This window comes from Panicum virgatum, chromosome 2N (assembly GCF_016808335.1).
Source record: "Panicum virgatum strain AP13 chromosome 2N, P.virgatum_v5, whole genome shotgun sequence".
NCBI lineage: Eukaryota > Viridiplantae > Streptophyta > Magnoliopsida > Poales > Poaceae > Panicum > Panicum virgatum.
Genome location: NC_053146.1, coordinates 15552180 through 15568120, shown reverse-complemented (window position 1 = coordinate 15568120; position 15941 = coordinate 15552180). Strand labels below are relative to the sequence as shown.

Sequence of the window (15941 nt, the reverse complement as noted above, 5' to 3'; positions counted from 1 at the left end):
AGAACGGCGTCGTCGAGCGGCGCAACCAGACGGTTGTGGGGATGGCCCGGGCCCTCCTCAAGCAGAGGGGGATGCCGGCTGTCTTCTGGGGAGAGGCGGTGGTGACGGCCGTCTACATCCTCAACCGCTCGCCCACCAAGGCACTCGACGGCATGACGCCGTATGAGGCTTGGCATGGGCGCAAGCCGGCGGTCTCCCACCTGCGGGTCTTCGACTGCCTCGCGTTCGCCAAGGAGCTTGGCCATATCGGCAAGCTCGACGACAGGAGCACTCCGGGAGTGTTCATCGGCTACGCGGCGGGTTCGAAGGCCTACCGCATTCTCGACCCGGAGACACAGCGTGTGCGCACGGCGCGCGACGTTGTGTTCGACGAAGGGCGAGGATGGGCGTGGGACAAGGCGGTGGACGACGGCTCGGCTCCGACATGCGACGACTTCACCGTCGAGTACGTCCACTTCGAGGGAGCTGGGGGAGTAGGCAGCTCTTCTTCGCCGAGCGTGCCTACCCCAGTCCCCGAGCCTCCACCGACTCCGGCGCCCGCCACACCGGCGGCACCACGCCCTTCCGCTACGACTCCGGCTGCGCCGAGTTCCTCGGCTGCACCACCACAGCCGGCGACGCCGCGCACTCCAGTACCGATAGCTACTCCGGGCCCGTCTACTTCGACACCTGCTCGTGCTGAGCACAGTCCGGTGGAGTTCGCTACTCCGCTCTCTCACGACGAGGAGCGCGTCGACGCGTACCATGACGGCGAGCCGTTGCGGTACCGTACGATGGAGGACCTTCTCGGTGACCAGCCGGTGCCGGGACTGGTGCCTCACGACCTGGAGGCGCAGTTGCACCTCACGTGCGACGATGGCGAACCTCGGTCTTTCGCAGAGGCCGAGGGACACGCGGCCTGGCGTGCCGCGATGCAGTCGGAGATGGACGCAGTTGAGAAGAACCGCACTTGGGAGCTTGCTGATCTCCCTCGCGGTCACCGCGCGATCACCCTTAAGTGGGTGTTCAAGCTGAAGAGGGATGAGGCCGGCACCGTCGTCAAGCACAAGGCTCGCCTGGTGGCACGAGGTTTCGTGCAGCAGGAGGGAGTCGACTTCGACGATGCCTTCGCCCCCGTGGCACGGATGGAGTCCGTGCGACTCCTCCTTGCGCTAGCTGCCCAGGAGGGCTGGCGTGTCCATCACATGGACGTCAAGTCGGCGTTTCTCAACGGCGACTTGAAGGAGGAGGTCTACGTGCACCAGCCGCCGGGGTTTGCGATCCCCGGCAAGGAGGGTAAGGTGCTACGTCTGCGCAAGGCCCTCTATGGCTTGCGGCAGGCCCCGAGGGCGTGGAACGCCAAGCTGGACTCCACGCTCAAGGGGATGGGCTTCGAGCAAAACCCGCACGAGGCGGCCATCTACCGGCGGGGCAAAGGAGGCAATGCCCTGCTGGTGGGTGTCTACGTCGACGACTTGGTGATCACCGGCACCAAGGATGCGGTGGTGGCAGTGTTCAAGGAGGAGATGAAGGCCACCTTCCAGATGAGCGACTTGGGGCCTCTCTCCTTCTACCTGGGGATCGAGGTGCACCAGGACGACTCCGGGATCACACTTCGACAGACCGCCTACGCCAAGCGCGTCGTCGAGCTCGCTGGGCTCACCGACTGCAACCCAGCCCTCACTCCGATGGAGGAGAGGCTGAAGCTGAGCCGTGACAGCACGGCGGAGGAGGTGGACGCTACTCAGTACCGGCGTCTTGTGGGGAGCCTCCGCTACCTCGCCCACACACGGCCGGACTTGGCGTTCTCCGTCGGCTACGTCAGTCGGTTCATGCAGCGACCGACGACGGAGCACCAGCAGGCCGTGAAGAGGATCATCCGCTATGTTGCGGGGACTCTCGACCACGGTCTCCACTACCCGAGGTGCCCTGGGGCGGCACACTTCGTCGGGTACAGCGACAGCGACCATGCCGGCGACATCGACACCAGCAAGAGTACGAGCGGGATCCTCTTCTTCCTTGGCGAGTGCCTCGTTAGCTGGCAGTCGGTCAAGCAGCAGGTGGTGGCCTTGTCCAGCTGCGAGGCCGAGTACATAGCGGCCTCCACTGCGTCGACTCAGGCGCTCTGGCTCGCTCGACTGCTGGGTGCTCTACTCGGCAGAGACATTGGAGCGGTGGAGCTCAGGGTGGACAGCAAGTCCGCCCTGGCCTTGGCGAAGAACCCCGTTTTCCATGAACGGAGCAAGCACATCCGGGTGAGGTACCACTTCATCCGAGGCTGCTTGGAGGACGGGAGCATCAAGGCAAGCTACATCAACACCAAGGACCAGCTTGCAGACCTGCTCACCAAGCCCCTTGGGAGGATCAAGTTCCTTGAGCTCTGCTCCAGGACCGGGATGGTCCAATCCTCCCACAAGACGACGCACAAGACTTAGGGGGAGAATGATGGATAAGTCTTTGTGCTGGATGGATAAGGCATAGAGTCCTTGCAAGGACCAGGGCATATATTCCTTTAGCATATTTCAGTTTGCTAGGACAGCATCTTGCTAGGACAGTCAGTTTGCTAGGACAGCATCTAGCTTTAGTTCTTTTGACTAGCATCTTAGCATCTTTTGCTGCAGCAAGCTTTGGCTGCCTGCCTTGGCTGCCTATAAGTATGTATCCCCAGCCCCTTGGGTTGGCATGGCTTTGAGTTTGTGAATATGAGAAAACCAGAAAATTGCCCCAAGTTCATTGTCATCCTCTCAGCTCAATGAGAGTTAGAATTGAGCTTCTAACACTCAGAAACAAAAGGACATGGTGGATATGGTAGGTGTAAATTGAACCTGCATAACTAGAAAAAAAAAACTAGACTGCATAGCATAGTTATACATGCCTACTTGTTGGATAAAAAATTACTTGCATGAGTCTGCTAAGTTGCCTGCATTATGGGTTCACGAACTAAAATTATTTACATAAAAATGCTTACATGTATCTGTTAAATTGCCTGTACCAAAAAAATAGATATTTCATAAGCTGTATTTGCTCCAATGGTGTATTGGTTCAGTGAAGCTACCTGAGCCATAACCACGCAGTAGCTAAAATGATTGAGTAGAAGCCCTATGAAGGAACACAATAGTCCCACGTCGTGCATCAGATGAACCTACAAGGTACTAACAAACACATGTGACTGACAATTGCGTGTACTTTGATATCCAAAGGTTAATTATAAATGAGGGTTGTGGTTGCAGTCATTGGTTCTTTTCATTGAGCAACAAAATTAGTGGATGAACTGATATAGCACCTATAGCTACAAGAAGCAGAAATGCACTATTTCACTTTCCATGCTGAAAGTTCAGAGTTATCTTGCATCCAATCTGCGTTAATGGGCTGCAATACTACTTTTGTTGGTGTGGCACCATGCCATCGAATGTGCCCAATCTATCATGCAGAAAAAATGAACAAAACAGTACATGTTTCCCTCACGAACCAACGGAACTCTTTTGATTTGACATACAAACCATCGAAACTCTCCTAATCTGACATACGAACCATAGGAAGAGGAAGAGGACGACGGGAGACCTCACCTTGCTGGTGCAGTGGCTGCAGATCTGGAGCACTAGCCTTGGCTCCGCCTTGGCCCGTGCGCGACCATGCCCTAGGAGCCGCACGAAGGACACCAGGCTCACCTCCATCCAGAGCATGTTGAGGCAGTTGTGCTTCGGGGGGAGCCGCCGACGACGAGACGCTTCCTTGCCGGGGGCATGGCATGCGCCCTTGGGGGAGGGGGAGGCATAGCGAGCACCATCAGCGGCTGCCTCCATGCGCGCCCTACGCGGAGGCTGCCGCAGTAGGCACGCTCGCCTGGGCCGCTGCTCCCCCACAGGGCGCCGCCGCTCGCCGGGGGATGCTGCGCCGCTCCCTCGCCGGAGGCACGGCATACAACCTGACACGCCTTTCTTTTAACCGTCAACACAAGCCACCTAGTGATGAGCTCACCCTAGAAACGGTTAGGAATTTCTCAAAGTATCATGGAAGAAAAGATACAAAACAATTAGCTGGCCAAAATTAGTGCTAATGATCAATTCAAGTGCTAACTAAGAGGTATGCAGATAAGAGTGAAAGCTTACTAGAGCTTATGAGTAGTTTAAAGCATTATTGAAAACATGGACCAAGCAAGCAAAAATTATCTAATCACTGGACATATAGCCTGAAAGAGATATCAAGATTAATTCACCTGAGTAAAACCGAGCATTCTGCTTATGTCCAGTTGCAGCTTTTCTGCAGTTACTAAGTTGACCTGCCCGCCCAATGGAGCTAATACAGACAAGCAAACCAAGCTACTAATAATGCATCTTTTAGCTAATTCACAAGAGGCAAGCTCTGAGCAAAAAGGCTGTTGTAGCTAGAGTTGTTAGCTGAGACAAAATCAAGGACATGCTAGCTACTAATGATGCAACTAAAATATCATGGCATGAAAGAGCAACATATGATTAAAATCAATACATATGATTAAATTCACAATGCAAGAAAAAAGCTACATGCCACACATGGGGTTAAACAAAATCAGACAACTTCTATGCAAGACAACTCCAGTAACAAATAACAGTGGCAAAGGAATAAACAATAGCTCATCCAGTTAAGTACCTTAATGTGTCTCTGCACAAACCTGAAAAATTGAGTTGATTCAGAATCCACGGTTGTTGGATGAGCTGCAAAAACAAGTTAAGCAATACCTCCACTTTATCCCATCTGATTACCTGCGTGAGCTGCTAATCGACCAAAAGCTGCTGCAGCAAGAGAAGAAAAGCAGACAGAGGCCGAGCTGCACTTGTAGGTCGTACTTGTCCCTGAAATTCAGAGAGAAAATAGAGAAGAACTGCAACTACAATCACAGCCTACCGAGGTGAAAATCAGTTCAGTTTTCCATAATCGACGACAAAATAGAGGGGAAAACAGAGAAACCCCCCAAAAATCAGTGTGCGGGGCTGTTAATCTCACATAATATGCATTTCCAGTCCACATCCCTCTCTGAATAATCCCTGGTCTAAATCCAGACACGTGACACAGATGAGCTCCACCAGAAATAAACAATTGAACCGCAAAAAATAAGAAGACAAAAAACGAGATGCGCGTGGAGCAGTGCATGAACTCCCCCTGGTCGGATCTGCAGCTTCCAGTCCCCCACCACCATAGCCCGCAGATGCCTCTCGAGATTCTAGAAAAAGCACACACCAATGACCTCCACCAAAACCAAAACAAATAAAACGAATTCAACCAGGGCTAACGAAATGAAAGTCCATGAAACAATGGGGCAATACCACCTTCGTGCGCGTCCCCTCGTCTCTCCACCTCTGATCTACGCTTCCAACCACGCAAAATCGCCGGATCTGAGGGAACATGAGTGAGAGAGGAGAGAGAGGCTAACCCTAGAGAGAGAAAGGGGAGGAGTAAAATGAATCATGCGTGACCTGAGTCTGGGGACTCGTTCTTCTGGACTGACTAGTGGGCCTAGGGGGACGCTGGTCGACGCGCGTGCAGACCCACAAATTTACGGCCGGCTGGTACGAAGTCATTACCAATATTAATACAGCGTTTTCGACTCTCCACAGTTTCTAGTAGAAAAATCAGAAGAGTGGCCAAAATTTACTGGTAAGAATATCAACCAATCGCTCATCTGCTCGGCACCAACCATGCTTTCCAGTCACCATGCCCTTGTCGCCTCCCAACTGCAGGCAGTATCCAAGTCGTGAGCAGAGTAGTAAGCTATATATGTGCGCAGCCTCCAGATCGATGCTGCATCTTCTTCAACCTCTAGCTAGCTGTTCGATCGATCGATCTCTGCTACTCACCAATCACCATCTCGCAGAGGGGACGATGGTGAGCAACGACGCCGACACGGCCGCTCCCAAGCAGCAGGCGTCGTCCATGGCCCCCAACCCCGGCAAGGCCACGATCCTCGCCCTCGGCCACGCCTTCCCGCAGCAGCTCGTCATGCAGGACTACGTCGTCGACGGCTTCATGAAGAGCACCAACTGCGACGACCCGGAGCTCAAGGAGAAGCTCACCAGGCTCTGTAATTTAATTATTAATCACGAACGCGCTCGATCGATCGATTTCGTCGATCGGTTCATGATGATTTTGCTGGCGATGACGATGATGGTTGATGGATGCAACTGATCGCAGGCAAGACGACGACGGTGAAGACAAGGTACGTGGTGATGTCGGAGGAGATCCTGCGGAGCTACCCGGAGCTGACGCAGGAGGGCTCGCCGACGATGAAGCAGCGCCTCGACATCTCCAACAAGGCGGTGACGCAGATGGCGACGGAGGCGTCGCTCGCCTGCGTCCGCGCCTGGGGCGGCGCGCTCTCCGCCGTCACCCACCTCGTCTACGTCTCCTCCAGCGAGGCCCGGTTCCCCGGCGGCGACCTGCACCTGGCGCGCGCCCTCGGGCTCAGCCCCGACGTCCGCCGCGTCATGCTCGCCTTCACCGGCTGCTCCGGCGGCGTGGCGGGGCTCCGCGTCGCCAAGGGCCTCGCCGAGAGCTGCCCCGGCGCGCGCGTCCTGCTCGCCACCTCCGAGACCACCATCGTCGGCTTCCGCCCGCCCAGCCCCGACCGCCCCTACGACCTCGTCGGCGTCGCCCTCTTCGGCGACGGCGCCGGCGCCGCCCTCGTCGGCGCCGACCCTGCCCCCGCCGAGCGCCCGCTCTTCGAGCTCCACGCGGCACTGCAGCGCTTCCTCCCGGGCACGGACAAGACCATCGAGGGCCGCCTCACGGAGGAGGGCATCAAGTTCCAGCTGGGCCGGGAGCTGCCCCATCTCATCGAGGCGCACGTCGAGGACTTCTGCCGGAAGCTCATGGCGGAGCGGGAGGGCCTCGCCGCCGGCGAGGCGATGGGGTACGACGACATGTTCTGGGCGGTGCACCCCGGCGGCCCGGCGATCCTGACCAAGATGGAGGGCCGGCTCGGCCTCGCCGGCGACAAGCTCCGCGCCAGCCGCTGCGCGCTCCGCGACTTCGGGAACGCCAGCAGCAACACCATCGTCTACGTGCTGGAGAACATGGTGGAGGAGACCCGGCGGCGCAAGGCGGCGGCGGCGAAGGAGGCCGGCGACGGGGAGGACTGCGAGTGGGGGCTCATCCTGGCCTTCGGCCCCGGGATCACCTTCGAGGGCATCTTGGCCAGGAACCTGCTGGCAACCGCGCGCCCCTGAACTGAACTGAACTGGTGTTGGTGTTCACAGCATTGTCATTTCTTTACAAGATCAGGGAAATAACTGAGGCTCCAAGAATTCCTCCTTGAATGGGATGCATAAAATGAAGCAAAAAAAAAAGAATCTAGAATCAAACATAACAAAAGTTTGTGGTCGACCATGAATGCTCGACATGTTCATGCCACTGCACCACTCCATTTGACAGAGTTTTATTTTGACAGCCTAGCTAATGCAACTTAAACAAAAAGAAAACAGCACTGGGAAATGCTGTTCCATTTGGGTTCAGCAGGGCATCTTGAAGCTCATGTACTGCCCGCTCGTGTACTCCTCCCAGACGCGGGCGGCGCCGGAGCACGCGATGACGGCGGCGCTGAGGGCCAGGATGCCGGCGACCACGAACACGATCAGCGAGGCCCTGCCGGACCTCCTCACGGCGCCCTCGATCGCGGCCAGCCCGGCGACGGACGAACATGATGAACTGGGCCATGGACATCGAGGCGCAGAAGAGCACCATGAACATCGTCGTCGCCGACGCCGTCTGAAACGAAAATCATTTAGGGGAGCAGAGGATGGACAAGAACGGTGGTGTGCGTGATCTTACTTTTGGGGGGACCCCGATCTGGAGGAGGACGGGGTTGAGGAGCAGGCCGCCTCCGATGCCGAAGAGCCCGCTCATGACGCCGGTCAGCAGAGCGGCCACCGGGAAGACGTACGCCGGCAACGCGTCCAGCTTGCCGCTCGCCGACATCGCCTGCGTTCGTCAGCGCGCGCCGTTGATTGTTACCGGAAAAGTGAACAATTTCATAGCTTCTTTGGTGACTAATTTTGTTGGATTTTTGGTAACGATTGCAGCGGTGCCTGGTCAGCGTCATGGCGAGCTTGCGACTTTCTCCTTTGGTGCCCGATGCACGCTGTGAAAGCCACGGCGACAGGGATCTGTGCCACGGTGATGAGCCAGTACGCGATTCCACAGGGCTTTATGTTGAAGGCTCCCTGAAGAATCAAGAAACAGATCGAGCATGTGTCCTGTCCTCACAGTTTCTGAATTTTTGAAACATGAAGGGCATGGAAGCTCAGCTCGTACCTTGGCGCCGTCGCCTCCGATGAACAAGTGCATGGCAAAGAAGCAGAGCCAGACCGTGACAAGCACCAGCAAGTCCACCCACTGGCAGCGCCGGTGGCCTCCGTTCCGTCCAAGGAGCGGCTCCTCGTCCTCCGCCGTGCTTTGTCTTGCAGGACTTGTTGGTAGATGTCAACTTTGGTTTTTTTTAGGGTAATGTCAACTTTGTCTTTGGGAGCAGTTGAATATATCTGTACGTGTACAAAATAGAATCCACTTGACGCCTGTGATCGATGTATACACATGGTTCCACTTTCACTCTGTTAGTTTAGAGGTTTCTGCTCGTGGAGGCAGCAACGAAAGTTGTAGTTGGTGTTAAGCAACAGACTTGCTTATTTGATTTGGTCAGCAGTTGTGGCATGTGTTGTGAGGTATCCAACTGGTTTTGTTTGTTGTTGTGTGGCTGTTCTTGTCGTGTGCTACAAAAATTCCTGGCTCCACCCCTGACGGGGTCATGGTACTGCTACCATGGTGTTTTTCCTAGATACCGGGGTCTCGTGCCTCTAGCACCACACCCCTGGGTGAGGTAGTTGTGTGTTGTCTTTGTTTTTCGATTTTTATATTAGATCATCCTCCGTGGGCAGTTTTATTTTACTATTTTATAGAAGTCACATCATCTAAAATGGGATGAAATTAAACCGTCAATACAAATATCTACAATAATATAAAGATTCCATTTCAGGATTTTATATTCTTACCATAGCATTTAAGTGGTGTTATGAAATGAAACAGTTTTAGTGGAGTCTCACTAAATTTCCAACGTGTGGGGATGAAATAAGATGCTCTCGTTGGAGTCTCACTCAAGTTCCGATGCGTTGGTAACAGTGTACAGCGGATTTTATTTAATTACCATATTATTAGTTGCCATCTTCTCTCTTCTTAGGCTATCTCCAACCATTCCCCCCATCCAACTCCCCCCAAACGTACTATTTACTATATTTTACTACCTCCCTCCAAAAAATTCCTCCCCCTATAACTCCTTCTCTCCAACCATTCCCCTCATATCCATTCCCCCTATACACTATACCTCACTCTTTAACTATTTATTTATCATTTTTAAATTCTGAAAAAATAGTACTATATTTGTACTACTATAATACATATTGTTATCAAGTTACGAAATTCAAATAAATTTTTTATCATAAACAAATGACGTGATTAGAGTATAGAGGGAGTTGTAATCTCCCCCTATATGTAGGGGGAGATTCAACTCCACCCCTACGTAGGGGGAGCTTTAGGGGTGCCGTTGGAGGCACCCTCCCCTCTAAAGCTCCCCCCACACAGGGGGGAGGGGGGTTTGGGGGGAGGCGTTGGAGAACGCCTTATAACTCCTTTGCCATATTGTTATGAAGAAATAGATTAATGATCAATTTCTGTAATAATTAATTAAATTATTGATATCATTAAGATTTCATTAAGCAGTTACTAATTACATGAAGACGTCAATCCTAAATGAATATGTCTCTTCGGGAGACCTTCGCGCATTGGGTTTCTTAAAAGACGCTGCCCTTTGGAGCACTCTCCGGGCTTCAACCAAGGACCTGCGATGCACACTCCCCTTCAAAAATAATAGAAATTACATGTTCGTTTTTTTAATAGGCAAGAGCCGTATAATCTTAGGGCATGTACAATGGTCGTCTATTTGCCATCTCTATGGTGGTGTTTTTGCAGAAAAGACGAGTAGACGATCACCTCGTCGCCTCGTGAGGCGACAGCGGGGGCTCGTGGTCCGAGGGCTTGGGGACGGCTTCGACTGTGTTGTACGGCACCGCTTCGTCTCGTCGACGCCTGCTCGGATCCGCTGCTCCCCACTTCCGCGCGCGCGCAATCTGTGGATGGCGGCAAAGCTTGCGCGTCCTTTTATCCATCCCCTTCCCCTCCACCAAATCCCACCCACAAACTGCAGCAGCAGCGGAGCAGAAGAACTTGGGGCCGGTTCAGCAGTCCGCGGCGGCAGCGTGGAAGATCCTTGCTGCGTTCGCGGCGTGCGAGCAGGAGGCCGCAACGGCGCTGGAGGCGCGGTGCGAGAAGACCGCGGCGGCATCGCCTGGGCGGAGCAAGCGGCAGCGGCGTGGGACCGGTAGCTCGCGACGGCGCAGGAAAGTCAGTGAGTCATGCAGGCTGCCCGAGCTGCCTCACGAGCTCACTGAGCACAGCCGAGGGAGAACCTTTGCGTTGGTATGTCATGAACTCATGATTGCTCCCACGTCGAATCTCTATTTAAGCTTTGGATCAGATGCTTAGCTGTTGTATTGCACAGCAGCTGGTCGTTGTATTTCCTCGCTGAGGATTTACTTTCAAGCATGGCATGAAATGTGTTGTTTATACTATATATTGTATCACAAATGCAGTAGTTCAGTACCCTGGGGCTTCCTTATTTTATATCAAGTCACCATTGTTCCATGCCATTATGGCCGTCTTTCTCAACTTAAGATTTCAACAGGAACTTCTACACTGCTTTTAAGCATTTCTTGATTCCATTAACACAGGGCTCTTTGCATTGTTATTGTTCTTTTTTGTCAAATCCAATCGACTGTGAAAACAATTGAAACTTGATTGTTGCTCCATAATGCTTTGGAATGATTCCTTGCAGTAACCTGACAAGGAGCTTGAATGAGCAAAGGAGCTTGATGGCAGTACCTGTTTTTGTGAAGCCTTCCAGATTCTTGAGATGGCAGTGCATGTTTTTGTGAAATGTTTTTGAGACGTCGGTACCTGTTCTTGTGAAGTATTCCTCAATCTTGAGATGGCAGGATAACTGTATGTGTGAAATATTTCAGTTAATCTTGAAATTGTTTTGTGAAGTTAATTTTGTGAAATGTTTAAGTTAGAAACCTTCAAATGCGAATTATTTGGATATATTGTTCAATCTCTCATGTATATGCAACACAATGGCTACAAAGATCAAATTATGCACTAGATCATCATGATTTATGTGTCAAAGGATGAATTAAATATCTTGCAGACAACCAAATAGACGACCATTGTACAAGCTGTGTTTTTATTTGTCTGTATGCGTTAAATAGACAACAGCTGTCTAGACTGTTGTACATGCCCTTAGAGGCATAGAATGCTTGACACAGTGGACTAGGACACAACGATGTTCCACTGAGATGGTCTGCTGTGTAAATCCGCGCTCATTTTTTCAAAAGCAGTAAAGAATTACTCCATGAATATATATATGCAACCCTACGCCTATAAGCATCTCCAAAAGGCTAAGTCGGTAGATCCTCGAGATTGATAAAGTCACTATACGCGCCTCGCTGTCGACAAGGACATCGTCTAGCACTCAAAGAATAATGCCGGTTAAATATTGGAACAATCCAGGAAAATACGAGCATCTGTGTCGAGTCTACGATATGTATCCGGATGAGCAGGTTCTGCCACAAGGAATCTTACCAGCTAAGCAACGTTCGGTTTACGGAACCGGTGTATGATGTGCTTTACATGACTTGTGATGTGGCGGATGGGCCCCTCGCTCGGCTATGCTGTTGCTCGGACATAGACGACATACGCCCCTTGCCGTGCGTATCTGGCTCAACTTAATATTTATAATGTAGCATTTGTGATTCATAAAAAATTGTACATACTTCCAGCAAGCTAGACAACACATTAATGAAAGAATACACCAACACATCGTTTGAACATTGTACAACAAACTTTGAGTTACCAATAAACTTTTTTCTTATACGCACAAGAAGTAAAACATATGTGATTAGACTTGCCCCTGATGTATTTAGTCAACTTGAAAAAACACTTGCAGCTAATTTAGGGACATCAGTAGCTGAGTTGTAGTGACCTTAGTTTCTTCTTTTTAGCGTGTTTGTCCATAAGGCACTATTGTTGCTTTCAATGCAAATACATCCAACGATGATTCTACAAACAAGACAAAGAAAAATATTACAAGAAAAAGTTAGGTCCACTAACACCATATTTTTTAGTTTTTGTTGATTGTGTATTTGAAATAAAACATAAACTTATATCAGTCAATTTACAATGGTTGGGGAAAAAATGGATGGCTCACGTCGCTTGATCCGACGGCAGATAAGTAGGGAGGTACCAACATGTACCCCAAAAGAGAGGTACCTAGCATGCACCTGGTGCATACTAAATGGTGGGCCAGTATGCACCAGATGCATGCCGTTTTTGGTGGGGCCGCACAAAAAAAATATGTGGGATAATTGTCATTCCGGGATTAATTTTTTATATCAAGGGTAAAAAAGTCAATCTATAATGATTGGGATAATATTTTGGTAGTATAGTTTTGATTGAATGGTTGATTTAATATAGTTCGAGCCCACTAAGGTTGATCCCTAGGTCAGCCCTAGGGTTCGTGGCGGACCTAGGGTTCCTGCCAGCGGGGGGGGGGGGGGGGGGGTCCGGCGATGAGTGAGGGAGGCTGCGGCTATGGCATTGTCAAGCTCGCGCTCGTCACGCTGGTCCGCATCGTCGTCTAGAGGTTGGAGAGGTGGAGGGCGCCCGTGCCGTAGCGAGTAGGTCCATATGACTACTCCCCGGCAGTGAAGTGCCCCTGCAATAGGAAGGCGCCTTGCTGGACATCATGGAGCGACGACAACCTGGGCCGGAGGTACTATAGATGCCCTTCAAGATTGGTAAGCATTTCTTTAGGTTTTTCCCTTGGATTTGGTCCGTTCTGCGATGGATTTTCTGATTTGCTGTGCTATTTGAGTGTAGAAGCCCGGGGATTGCGGCTATTATGTGTGGATTGATAGTGAGGCCACCCAGTATGAGTGGATTTTGTTGTGTGATCTTCATGATGCTGTTTGGCAGCTGAGGAGGGAGAAAGCAGAGGAGCAGTAGCAGGTTCAGAGGGTTCAGGAGGAAAATGGAGAGCTCAGGAAGGTGATAGTGCAACTAGAAAAGGAGAAGGATGAACTGAAGAAGAAGATGGAGGAAAAGTAGCAACTTGAGTTGAAGTAGAATATCAACTTCAGTTGTTTTAGTAGGTGCATTGTAGCTTTTGCTTTGTTAGGATTGTTGTTTGTACTGAAGTACTCAACAATGTGACTTGTTCTGTTAGAGCCTGAGCTTTTGTGGCTACTTTTGTGTTAGTGCCTGATCTTTTGATGTAAATGTTGGCTCAGCTTGCAGCCTATTTCAATGCAAAATGAACTGGTTTGCAAAATGCCGTGGAAATTGCAAATGGATGGCAATTAACAATATCAGTTCACAGCTCATGGCACTAACATGACCTTGAGTTCATAGCAATATTCATAGCATTATATATTTATAGAAAAAGGTATCATCATGTAGCTGTCATCATCATGTGGATTTCTTCCTAGAATTCATGGTGCCATGCTAGCAGGTCGTGACAGCTTGCACCGGTGAGACTGTTGAGACCACCCGATAGAGCCTCAGATCTGTCCTATGCTAGATTGTCTGGTGCACATGTCCGATGATCACCAGTCGAACTGGTGCATGAAAAAAACAGTTCCAACCGCATATCTACCAAGTCCATGAAAATGCTATGGCTCATATTGGATGGTTTCATCTAATAACGGATGGTGGAAGAACTATACTTGTAACGGAACTTAGTTCTGAAAACCAAAGTGCCTGATTTTCTGAACCATATAGTATCATAGGGAATTGTGAACTTATGTTCACTCTGCAACTTGTCCTGCAATTCTTTAGCACCAATTTTTGGATGATCTCTAAGGATATCCACAGCCTTGCTAGCTACCCACTTCTGAGACGGAGTTTTAGTTTTGACCCTCATGGTAGAAACACATGTATGGTGATCATACAAAACTGTCACCTGTAAAGCAATAATAAGAACCATATTAATTCTCCAAAAAAATAGAGAATTAATCAAAACAAATCAATGTACTCACCTCTACAGTCTTTTGCCCTTTATGTTTGGTGCCATTTAGTTTCCAAGGGCAGTCACCACTTGACTTGCAATAACATCTATACCTTGTCTTATCTGACTTCCCTGTACCTAATTCAAACTCATTATTGATGGCATATTGCCGCACTGCCATCTTGAACTCCTCCATAGTTGGGTAGATTGTGCCGACATCCATTGGTGGGTTGTTCTTATCATATGAAATCACCACCTCACTTGGAACGGTATCACTAGTAGGAATGGCAGCACCATCATAATCACCATGTTCATCCATTCGGCGATAAAAAACCTCTGTAGATACAATAATATGCTCCTTTTCTCTCAAGCCTAGAAGTTCACACATCTGATTTTCACTTATAAGTGCAATTCGACCTTCCTCATCATGTGTCTCCACTATCTGTAAGCTATTCCAATCAACTCCTGCTATATTTTCCACATGTTCTGGTTCAAACCTAAAATAAAAAATTAAGGGCACATCTATCAATATATGAACGAGCTACTAAACACAAACAATAATAGAAAGAAATTAAGAGCATCACCTTGGCACATCGACTAAAACCATATTGCACTGTATTTGCGGAGGAGCAGTAGTGCCACAGCCTGAAAAAACTAACATATATGTAACATATTTTTGTGTCATATTTGCAGTGAAAATGAATTGCAAATTGCAGTACATACTGCTCATTATTGGCATTGGTTTTAAACAACTAATTAAACAAATAGAACAAATTAAGTATTGAGCAAAGGGCAATTAAGCAGTAGGCATCTACAGCATACATGCCATGGCCCATTAGTGTAAATAGGGATGCGCAGATGGGCTGCAGAAGTGTACTAGTGTAAACACTTGCCCCAAATAAAATAATGACAGATTTTCTTAGCCCAACAGTAGCATCTTCCTCATGCGGATCGAGTCCCTCCTTGCAGGCTGTTCGGCAGCCATGGCGTGGACGCCGGATGGGCATGGGTGACCAGCGATTAGCATGGGCCAGAAGAAGTACACGTGGCTACCTTCAGACACCTGGAGAAGGTCATCGGCGGCGATGCGCTCCAGGGGCGACAACTCCGGTAGCCCGGTCGACCTCGCAAGTGTCGACTTCTCATGCGCGGCCAGGGAGCCGGCGCCTTCGGCCATTGCGGGCGTGGGCAGAGCACCGCCGCCCTCGGCCATGGCGTGCGTGGACAGTATGCCGCCGCCCTCTGCAATGGTGGACGCAGCCACTCTGCCGCCGCCCTCGGCCACGGTGGGCGCGGGCAGGGCAGCGCTGCCGTCGGCCATGGCTACGAGAGCGGCGTTCGGCGTGCCTAGTAGAGCGGCGTCTGGCGGTTGGGCTGGGCGGCGTTCGGCGGCGGGGCCCTAGGTTTGGACTCACGAGCGCAGCAAATGGATCGGAACGATGGGAGTAGGATCGATCAGAATAGATACGTAATCCATGCATAAGGGCAAAAGAGACATTTCATACTCTAAATACATGGAAAAGAAAAGACAAATGATGGAAAATACCCCAAATGCTAGTATAATCAAGTGACTCACGTTTGGAGTCCCGTTTTTACGAAGACGGTGTTTGGAAAGGCAAAACTGCGAAGCGCAACGCTTGGAGTCCCAAATATGCAATTTTCTCTCGACGAGTTGATCTTGTTTGTTGCCAGGGGCCTCCGGCTCCTCGGGGCGGTCCGGTGACTAGTGTAGTCATCCGATCCATTAGCGGTGCAGGCCCAGGAGCCGAAGGTTGTCGTTGTGCCCTCCGGCACATTGTTGGCGTTGTTGGATTCGGCCATC

The 15941-nt window shown here is 50.6% G+C and overlaps 1 protein-coding gene and 1 pseudogene across 2 annotated transcripts; one reads left to right on the top strand and one right to left on the bottom strand.

Moving 5' to 3' along the window:
* Positions 1–3180: 3180 nt before the first annotated feature.
* Positions 3181–7335, top strand: LOC120658137 (type III polyketide synthase B-like). 2 transcript variants are annotated; one of them, XM_039936377.1, is made up of 3 exons: positions 3181–5719; positions 5828–6034; positions 6145–7335. In XM_039936377.1, the coding sequence occupies exons 1-3, from the start codon at positions 5668–5670 to the stop codon at positions 7176–7178; spliced, it is 1293 nt and encodes a 430-aa protein (XP_039792311.1). In that variant the 5' UTR covers positions 3181–5667; the 3' UTR covers positions 7179–7335. The 2 variants fall into 2 exon arrangements, with proteins under 2 accessions (XP_039792311.1, XP_039792310.1); XM_039936376.1 differs by having other exon boundaries at positions 3181–6034.
* LOC120658138 lies at positions 7239–8412 on the bottom strand (annotated as a pseudogene).
* Positions 8413–15941: the final 7529 nt, after the last annotated feature.